Here is a 10753-nt window from a genome sequence, read left to right as displayed (position 1 = left end):
TAAATCTTAAAAATGTGTTTCCCCCACATTGACAACAGATGTAATCTAGACCATTGGTTTTGTTCCTGAATGAGAACTCTCCTTCAGTGCCGCTCTGAAGATGCAAAACACCAGCTTGCTCCATGAAGGCATTAATATAAAGAAAAAAGCTATGCTTGTGCTATAATCAATCTGTGTAGACACGAAAGCAGTCACTCTTTACAATGAATGTTGAGACTTAAGCAAATTGAAATGAATGAGAAAAATGAAACATGCTCTTATGCATCAAAACTGAAAAGTTTATCCATTTCAACAACTTTATTTGAAGTTACTACAGCAACTATTTTAGTTCAGTGCTGAACAATCAAAAGCAGAGACATTCATGAAAAAGGAGAGCACGGAGAAGCAGATGATATTTGTGAAGGTCAAATGAAACGGTCTCGTCCAAAAGAGATAGCAAAGGCCCTTTGAAATCTGCTGCTTGAAGCAACACCGTAGGGGAAAAAAAGCTCAAAAAGATGCACAGATCATTGCAGATTCACATCAAGGCATCTCTAAATCAGTGATTCTCAAACACTTTCCTTAAGCCATTCATTCATAGCAAAACTGTACACAAATAATGGGACTGTACAACACTGATGGTGTGAAGGACCAACTCTTTGGTATGAGTATGTACAAAATTTGAAATGTTTTCACTGATTTGAGATTTTGTAACGACCTTGATACCAAAACTCCTCCCTGGCATTCACATATTAAATGTCATTATTACTGTTGTTCAAACCGTGATAGTCCTTTATGGATTTTTTGACATGAAAGGTTAGCATTTCTCTTTGCCCTTTGTGGTAAAAATACATGTGTGTTTCTCTTGCACTGTATATTAGCTCACATTCAATATGAAGATTTCTGAAACGTCCATTCGTGTTCCCTTCATTCAGACATCTGATGTGAAACCCCTTGTGAAGATATGGAAAACAGTTCGAAGGAAGCTGCGATTAACAATCGTTTTCTAATACAATGAAAAAAAAAACACTACAATCAGCTACCGAGTCCGATTTACTGCAAACACTTAAGAAAACAGAGAAGTGGAACTCTTTTAAGAAGATAAATCAATTCTGACACGTTTCAAACCATCCTGTCATATGACGGATATTGATAGAAAATGGTTGTTAGATAAATCAGCAAGAGCACAAACCACTGAAATGACAGTACACTCAAATTATACCAATTACGTAAAAAAGCGACAACGATTTGAGAATTGGATCTGTGTGAGTGGACCTTCTTGCACTTGCGGCTAAGATCTGCCGTGACTCCAGGCACGGCTCCTAAGACGGCGTCTGTCAGTGGGGAGCTTTGTGAAAGTGTGTGCACGCACGCTTTGGAGCTTTTTGGCCACTAGGAGGCGATCCAGGAATGACGGAGGCACTCGGCAGCCGTTGCTCTTTTCTCTGGGACGAGGTCCAACATCGGGAGGAGGAAGTCTGAGAAATTCTGGGCTTCCTCTCGGGGCCATTCGTACTTATCGACCAGCACGTCCTGCAAACCCCATGGTTTCAGCTTGGTGATGTGCCTCAGGTCTCCTAGCGTACAAATAAATACATGGACACATCCACATCCAATCAGAAGTTAGACAGTTGGAACCAATCAGTTTTAAAACAGAAATAAAAGCAGTTATATGGACTATGCATTTACACACACACTAAAAATGTATAGCCATACTAATAATGGGAGTGCAGACATACCCCATCAGTCAAAGTGTAAAATTGACACAAAGCTACTGAACACTGCCAGCAGGTTTATCAAGTAAGTGAAACGCTTTAGCTAAGCAATTAATCATGTAACAAGTGACAGACGCACCTTTCTTGGTGAAGAATTCCTTGCAGTATTTGCCGTTCATGATGAGTTTACGAGGAATCTTCCCCAGCAGCTCGATGATCAACGCGATGTGATCTGTTTACAATAGAAATGAGGCTTAAGATAAAACTTCTGACATTTATAACAAGCAAACTTTTAAAACTATTCACTTGAATTGATGTGTTGTCCTGCCAATTCATGTTTGCTTTTTTTTTTTTTATATGAATTATTGCTTTTATAACAATTACTATGTAATAAAAATATCTAGGATACAAAATGTTTTTTTAAATTATAAAAAAAAAAAAAAAAAGATTATTTAGCTGTTACTATTAGGGCTGTACTATTAAAATTGTGATAAGCCGCTATTAATTGAATATTAAAACCAGGGAAGAAAAAAATTTAATTGTTAATAAAAATTTGAAACTATTTTGTATCATTAAAAAATAAAAATCAATCCTTTCAAATGCAAAGGTATCACAACATTAGGTTACACTTAAGATGAGGTTTTGGTCTAGGGTTGCTTGCATGTAATTATGCATAATTTATTGTTATTATAATAGTAAGTACATGTAATGTGTAACAAGGACACCTTAAAATAAAGTGTTACCGAGCATTATTTTGTACCATATGAAAAAAAGGATATTCGTTTTGATATTTGTAAAAGATAAAATTATGGGTGTTTTTAAAGATGAACACTAAGAGTGTTAAGGATGGCAAATGTAATCTAAGTGTAATAATGAAATGCACAAAAATATATGATATTGTCTGAAACTGATACATTAAAAAGCTGCTGTGGTATTGATATATTCTGCATCCCTAGTTACTATATTGTATATTTCAGCACAGCAGGAACACAGTGAACAATCAGCAATGCAAAAAACTGCTAAAATTTCAGGAGACTGCAACATAATTTTATTCTAAAACAGCTCAGAGGTCGAAACCTTTCAGGCCATTCACTCCCTAGTGCCACCTCCATAATGACAGCGCAAATATTACACTGCGCTTGAGAAATAGATGCATTGGGTGTCTAGCAATGGCTCTCGTTTAAGTGCTAATTGATAGGCGCAGTGTGATTTGTTCTCCAGATGCAACTGTTTGCTTATGTGTTGGAGCTTTTGATTGGCTGCGAGTCTGCTGAAGTTGTGTGGGGTGAATCCCAATCTGTGGAAGAATAATTACCTTCATCTCTGGAATAATCCTCTCCGGAGTGAGGCTCAAACAGGTAATCGCCTGTTGCCAGCTCAAATGCCTAGAGAGAGAGACACTTTGAGAAGGCATGCATGTGTGAGTGAACATAGCAATCCTAGTATCAGATTCTCTAGGTGGTAGGCTGATGTCTGAAAGGCCAGACCAACCTTATCAGCCCTGCTCGGACTGAAGCGAGTGCAGCTCGCAACACTATTTTTAAGCAATGGGTTTGAATAGTTGCTGATACAGACAGATTTTAACCTCTCTCGGTGGGTCTGGCCTTACTGCTTAAAAAAGGTGCACCGCAGAGCAGGACAAAGGCAGAGGGAGCAGTGCTCAATGAAATGCTCAGAGAGCAGAAGTCAGTCAAAGAGTCACCTTCCTCTGACTTCAGCCTGACAGGAAATTAGCTCGGTTCCAAAAACTGCTGAGCTTCCGACCTACACAGCATTTTAAGACACTAAGGTTGTTCCAAAATAGTGCAAAAAGAATAAAATAAAATAAAATAAAATAGAAGTCATAACGTGAACAACATGCTAACGTATTACTGAAATCAAAATTGAGTGTTAAGACGTTATTTTAGGAACATGTTAACACAAAACTACTGGAATCAAATTAGGGTCATTACTTTAACAAAATGCTAATGCTTAACTATTGGAATTAAATTAAGAGTCATTACCTTACCAACATGCTACCGTAAAGCTACTATAGTCAAATTTGTATATCAAGTCACTACCTTAGCAACATCCTAATACTGGAATCAAATGACTATCAAAACTACTGGAATCAAATTAGAATATCGCATCATTACTTTAGCTGCATGCTAACGTAAAGCTACTGGAATCAAATTAGAATATCGCATCATTACTTTAGCTGCATGCTAACGTAAAGCTACTGGAATCAAATTAGAATATCGCATCATTACTTTAGCTACATGCTAACGTAAAGCTACTGGAATCAAATTAGAATATCGCATCATTACTTTAGCTGCATGCTAACGTAAAGCTACTGGAATCAAATTAGAATATCGCATCATTACTTTAGCTACATGCTAACGTAAAGCTACTGGAATCAAATTAGAATATCGCATCATTACTTTAGCTGCATGCTAACGTAAAGCTACTGGAATCAAATTAGAATATCGCATCATTACTTTAGCTACATGCTAACTTAAAGCTACTGGAATCAAATTAGAATATCGCATCATTACTTTAGCTGCATGCTAACGTAAAGCTACTGGAATCAAATTAGAATATCGCATCATTACTTTAGCTGCATGCTAACGTAAAGCTACTGGAATCAAATTAGAATATCGCATCATTACTTTAGCTGCATGCTAACGTAAAGCTACTGGAATCAAATTAGAATATCGCATCATTACTTTAGCTGCATGCTAACGTAAAGCTACTGGAATCAAATTAGAATATCGCATCATTACTTTAGCTGCATGCTAACGTAAAGCTACTGGAATCAAATTAGAATATCGCATCATTACTTTAGCTGCATGCTAACGTAAAGCTACTGGAATCAAATTAGAATATCGCATCATTACTTTAGCTGCATGCTAACGTAAAGCTACTGGAATCAAATTAGAATATCGCATCATTACTTTAGCTGCATGCTAACGTAAAGCTACTGGAATCAAATTAGAATATCGCATCATTACTTTAGCTGCATGCTAACGTAAATATATGCTATATATATATAGGCTCCGAATATATCTCAATCGGCTGTCTTTAAACGCACCATGCAAGCTGTGCTCCAGATGTCAGCTGGGGTGCTGTATCCTGCTCCAATCAACACCTCCAGAGAGCGATACTGCCGCGTCTGAATGTCATCTGTGAAGTGCTTGTGCTGATGATGACAAACAAGAGTTACCATAAAGAAGAATCAACCGCTGACACAGACGTGAGGCACGAATATCCGTGAGGATATCAGCATCTCAATCAATCAATCAATCAATTCAGTTAAGGGATGGCAGAATCTTTGTTTTGGAGTGGACCACCACTTATACACTGACTGAGCCGTTTCTGGTGTAAACGCATGGAAAACTCCACACTCACCACCCAGCAGGCGTTGCCCAGGTCAGCGATTTTCACTCGGATCTTATCAGCGTTTAGCAGATCCAGGGGGTTGACTAGCAGGTTTCCTGCTGCAATCTTAGCTGCAGTACAAGAGAAGAACGAGAAAGAAGGTTTTAGAGTCAATAACATACATATTCTGGATTGGCTCCTGTGAGGTTCAATGTGTTTGCTGAATTATAAAGCCCAGTAGGATGTTGAGTCTAATGCAGCAGCTCTATGTTAATCTATATCAGCCCTGAAAAACCAGAGCATCATGATGAAGACACTAGAACCTGTGGTTAACTGCTTGTCTTATTGATTTAAAGGTAGGGTAGGCAATTTCAGAAAGAAAATTAAAGCGTAAGATCTCAACCTCCATCCAAATCACTCTCCAAAGCCACACCTTCTACAAAACACATGAACACGCACAGGCAGACCAGAGACTAACCAGCGACACCATGAGAGATTACCTCCTCATGTCTCGTTCACCAGTCAGAAAACATTACAGTACAAAGTGCATAGTATTACAATAACGCCATTCATTCTCGCTTGGTCTGCAATGGCGTAATGTAACACGCGGATGACATATGTCTGTGCAAACAGAGCACGTAGAGGTATGCAAATACATACGTTTACAGGCAGGCAGGACAGCAAATTGTAGTCATCGGACCAAACAATTTGATTGGACGAACATTTTACGATCCTATGCCTTCCACAGACGATATACATAAAGCACTTTTCCAACGAATAAGTTGGAAATGACTATTTTCCAAGTTAAAACGAATGTAACAAGAGATTTATTGACATCAGCCAAAAAAAAAAAAAAAGTATAAAAAAAAAAAAAAGCACATTATAGCTTTAGATGAAAGATAAACAGATTTTTCTTTTGATTAACATGTACTGATGAATAATGCACAATAAGTAGGGATGCACGATATTGGATTTTTGCTGATATCTGATATGCCGATATTTTTCAACTATTTTGGCCGATAGCCGATGCCGATATATTTCCTTTTGTTTGGAAACCACATGAAGTCTCTCCTGTGTGGAAATTATTTTTAATTTTGGTTAGTTTTTAACAAGAACTTATTTGTTAGAATTAAATAATAATGAAGTTCTTTTATAATGACAGTACATTGAAGCTTTGAAAATAACTATAAATAAACTATTAAATCGCTGCATTTTTTCCCCCAGAAAGATGCAGTAGTAACCTTAAAGGGATACTCCGATGGACACAAAGTGCGTACGCTGTTCTCTGTCATCAGTAACGCATGGATACGCGGTTTCCGTTCAAATCGGCATAAATAAATGTACAATACGTATCCATGCGTTACTGATAACAGAGAATAGCGTACGCACTTTGCGTCCATCGGATGCTCTCCAAAATGGCGCTACGCTGACACAGAGAGACAGAGAGGTGACAAATTTTTGAATAAATGTCATTATTTTTTTATATTCTTTGCGTACAAGTATTCACGTCGCTTCATAAAATTCAGATTGAACCACTGATGGCAGATGGACTGTTCTGACAATGCTTTTCATACTTTTATGGACCTTGACAGTGCAATTTACTATACAGTCAATGATACAGCCTCCCAGTTTTCATCCAAAATATTAATATAAAATTGTGTTCCGAGGACAAACAAAGCTTTTACGGGTTTGGAACGACATGGGGGAAAGTGAATATTTCATAATTTTCATTTTGGGGTGGAGTATCCCTTTAACATTTTATTTTAAGATTTAAAATTGGTCTAAAGCAAAAGAGTTGTAAAAATTCTGAAAATCTTTTAGAGCTCATAATTGGTTTAAAAAATATAACGTTACACATTAATGAATAAATCGGTATATATAAAATGTATTAATTTACAAGTGCCATGTTTGTGATTGTGATGCCTTACAGAGCAAGCATTAGGAGGCTGCCGCTGCTGCATGTGCTATTACTGTTTACTCTATCATGCACCGAATGCGTCATTCTGTATGTGCATTCTCAGTTTAAATGCAGCAATCCAAAAAAGTCAATCTAATAATCATTCAGGCAAAGCTTTGCTTCAAAAATGAGTTACACTGCTGATGTGATCTAATCGCTAGGACACCCTGACCACATGTGAGTTAACCTATTCCTCTTATCGGCAAGACATATCGTCATAATTTTTCATATCGGGCCGATGCCAATATTTAAATGTAAAGCCATTATCGGCCTATTCCGATATCGGTGTGATAATATCGTGCACCCCTAAAGACAAGAAAAGTGTGTTAAGAATGTGAAAGGACGACTTAATTTCATGTTGACTGTAAGACAACAGCAGTAAGAAATTATTTTTCGGTAACACTTTAGTATAGGGACCAATTCTTACTATTAGTACTAGTTGCTTATTAGTTAACATATTGACTGTTTATGAGTAAGTATAAAGCCCATTTTCTGCATGACCATATTCTACATCCCTAATCCAACCCAATACCTAAACTTAACAACTACCTACCTATTAATAAACATCAAATAAAAAGTTTATTGAGGCAAGTAGTAACTCATAGTAACTGGTTTGTTAATAGCAAGAATTTGACCCTAAAATAAAGTGTGACCCATTTTCAATAAAAGCATTTATTACAAGCATTAGCTAGTTATAATTATATGACAAATATGACTTTAGTCTGATGTGAATGAACGTCACCATAACAGATAGAGAAAGGAACAGTTCCCTGAAAAAAAACAAAAACAAAAAAAAAACTGAAACTAACATGTTCATTTAATTCAGGGTTCCCAACCCAGTCCATCTACCATTGCATTTACATGACCTTTATCCTTCCTTTTTCATGTGTAATGGAAAAATGTATTATTTAAAAAACAAAACTGCATTCACAATGAGCAATTTCTTCAGCTCTTAAAATATTTTAGAAATATGACTTTTCCATGCCTTTTTAAGAATTTAGTATTGCAGTACTGCAACTAATGGAGGACTATTATCTAACTGTTTTGATCATCTCTTTTGATTATTTAAATGTATTTAAATTACATACATATATTATATATTCCATATATATATAAAATATTACATTATAATTATTCAAAAATATATGAAAATGTATATGAAATATATTTAATTCCCATTAAAGTTTCGTTACTCACATAACACTTACTATCTGTATATAATGTATACGATTTTGCCTCTTTTCTAAAAGCATTTTTATGCACATAATTGATCATTAAAATGTTTTTTTATTTATAATTTTTTTTAATCTTAGTCTAATTGATTATTTGTTTATTACTTTTAAAACCTATTAATTTCACTGCCTGTAAATTTAAAAGTAATTTCCTGATATGACTGGAGGAACTCTGCAACTTTATAATTTTATAGTTTCATCAAATTCACATTTTATGTTATCTACCCCCTTCCTGGTTAAATACTGCTACATTATTCAACACCAAAAAAATCAGGCTGTTAGTGATTCCAGTTCAGCTGACAGTGTTAGAGACTCTGTAGGAAAACACACAGATGGAGAGAGAAAGAGAGAGAGAGAGAGAGAGAAGAGGGAGCGGAGTTAGTAAGGAGCAAACAGAGGGGTGTTCCTCCAGCGAGGGCTCCGCACTGACCGTCCTTCAGGCTCTCCTCTTCCGTGGCCGCCTGTGTGCTGGGGTCCACCTCCATGGTGAGGCCCATCTCCGCTCTTGGGCCCTCAACAGAATCGGAGCAGTTCAGCTCCGCCGTGGGGCTCTCTTGATCCTGCACCCTAGGGCACTGTGACTCAACCATGCCACAAATCAAAGGTCCATTACCGTCTGTGGCGACAGGGGACGGAGGACTGGGCTCACTCTCTACGGTGCCATTGCATGCTGGGTAAGGGTTAGTAGGCTCGGAGCCCTCGGTGCCGCTGTCGTAGGGGTTCACAGGGGTGTCGTCCTTCAGCTGCTGCTGGAGATCCAGGGTCTGCTCTTCCTCAGGGCCCTGGCTGTGACCATTGATGGCGCCTCTGTGCTGAGACCAACCATCTGAGATGCCATCTGGTGTGGAAAGAAAATGTTTGATTTCAACACATTCTCAGAGTAAAAACACTGATATGTCTCGACGCAGACACTCAAGCGCAGCAGCACCAGTTATAATTGATGAAGACAGTAGCTGGAAGCATGATTTTTTTTTTTTAAATGACAAGGATGTGGCTAGACTCAAAGAAAAGCAGCAGAGATTCTGCTCCATTACAGATCTCACAAAAAAGCCCAGTGTGACATTTCATAATGATATAATTAATAATAGCAGTAACTGCTTTAGATTAACATTTAATATATAAAAAAGTGCAACTGGTATTTGCCTATGCTCAGTGTTGTTGACAGATGCCAGAGCATTAATTGTTGCTAAGGTATTCTGAGTGCATTGCTAGATTTATCAAATAACAAAAAAAAAAAAATATTTTTTAAGAAAGACTCGGTCTGAAAAATCCTTCCCTGAATTAACTGACTGAATCCATCATAGCGGTCACTAAATCAACATCTAGTTCTGCATTAAAATGTAATGCATTACAGTGCATTTCAGTGATGGAATATTAGATATTATATAATGAAAACAAAATTATATATTTGCAGAAAATATGTATTGTATTTCGTACATAGTGTATATACATTATGCAGAGTTTTTATATATTCTTTCATTGAAGTTAGTTAAAGTTCTTTAATGAATTTTACTTTGAATTAGAGGGCTGCATTGGGTTTTGTATTGTGAGTGCACACAAATAAACGTAGAGTCTTTACTGGTTCGAAATATGTGTTATTCTTATCTGTATGAGCAAAAATGAGGGAGTATTTTAGGAGTAAGTGAGCACCACTGGCGCCTCCATCTGTCCTGCAGTGAGTGCGCTGCTGTTCAGCTCCACACTCCGCACAGAAACTTGAATAGTGCACAATTTATTCATTTTTTCTGTGACTAAGCAACTAATAAAATTTTGGTTGCTTCTGGTTGACTAACGGTTAGTCGACTATTAGTGTGCAGCCCTAGTTGGTATCGTAAATTGAAACTGTTAAAACAGTTTTCGTTAACTGAAATAAAGCTTAAAGAAATAAAATATAAATATTAGATGAAAAACTAATTTAGAAAATGAGAAATGGCAACTAACTAAAATAAAATGTAAGTACTAACATTAATACTAATACTGAAAATATAAAAATCAAAGAAATTCAAAATATGAATAAATACTAGGGGTGTTTGAGTTGATGCTCACTCACCCAGTGTGGCCTCAGCTGTGATGTCATGCAGGGTGGGGACTGACGGGGTGCTGTCGGGCGTCTCTGTTTCATCCTCCTCTTCCTCTTCTCCTCCCTCAGGGCCTTTCTCCAGCCCCTCTATCTCCAGAATCCTCTTCTCCAAGAGCTCAGCCTGACGCTTCTGTTTCTTCTTCATCTTTTTCTTCTTGTTCTTGGACATTTTGCCCATCTGAAAAAAACCATTTGAACTTTTCTATTAACTTTTACCTTTTTATGTGTGAATGTGCTACCGATGAACATCGAGGAAGATGCTAAAGAACTCATCTCTGAGGAACACTCACTTGTTTTGGGGCCGGAGCTGTACTCACTACAATGGAGGAAGAAAATGAAAAAGAGAAAACAACATCAGCATCGACACTGTGAAAGCAGAACGTTTTCAGTTGGTACACAAGAGTTCAAACGCAGCGCAAATGAGGTTCTCCAG

At 37.2% G+C, this 10753-nt stretch overlaps 1 protein-coding gene across 4 annotated transcripts in view; it reads right to left on the bottom strand.

Annotated features, from left to right (window-relative positions):
* Positions 1–254: 254 nt before the first annotated feature.
* Positions 255–10753, bottom strand: part of srpk1b (SRSF protein kinase 1b) — a 35502-nt gene continuing 25003 nt past the window's right edge. For 3 of the 4 annotated variants that reach the window (XM_079396441.1, XM_079396443.1, XM_079396440.1), the window contains exons 8-15: positions 10611–10636; positions 10291–10498; positions 8671–9078; positions 5082–5182; positions 4765–4872; positions 3010–3079; positions 1834–1926; positions 260–1556 (exon numbers count right to left, since the gene is read on the bottom strand). In XM_079396441.1, the coding sequence (XP_079252567.1) occupies positions 1372–1556; positions 1834–1926; positions 3010–3079; positions 4765–4872; positions 5082–5182; positions 8671–9078; positions 10291–10498; positions 10611–10636 (1199 nt within the window). In that variant the 3' untranslated portion in view covers positions 260–1371. Of the gene's footprint in view, positions 1557–1833; positions 1927–3009; positions 3080–4764; positions 4873–5081; positions 5183–8670; positions 9079–10290; positions 10499–10610; positions 10637–10753 lie in introns of all 4 variants that reach the window. The other variant, XM_079396442.1, reaches the window with a different exon arrangement.

Source organism: Barbus barbus, assembly GCF_936440315.1.
Source record: "Barbus barbus genome assembly, chromosome: 37".
Taxonomy (NCBI): Eukaryota; Metazoa; Chordata; class Actinopteri; order Cypriniformes; family Cyprinidae; genus Barbus; species Barbus barbus.
Note: the sequence above shows the minus strand (reverse complement) of the source record. Positions and strands in the feature narration are given on the sequence as shown.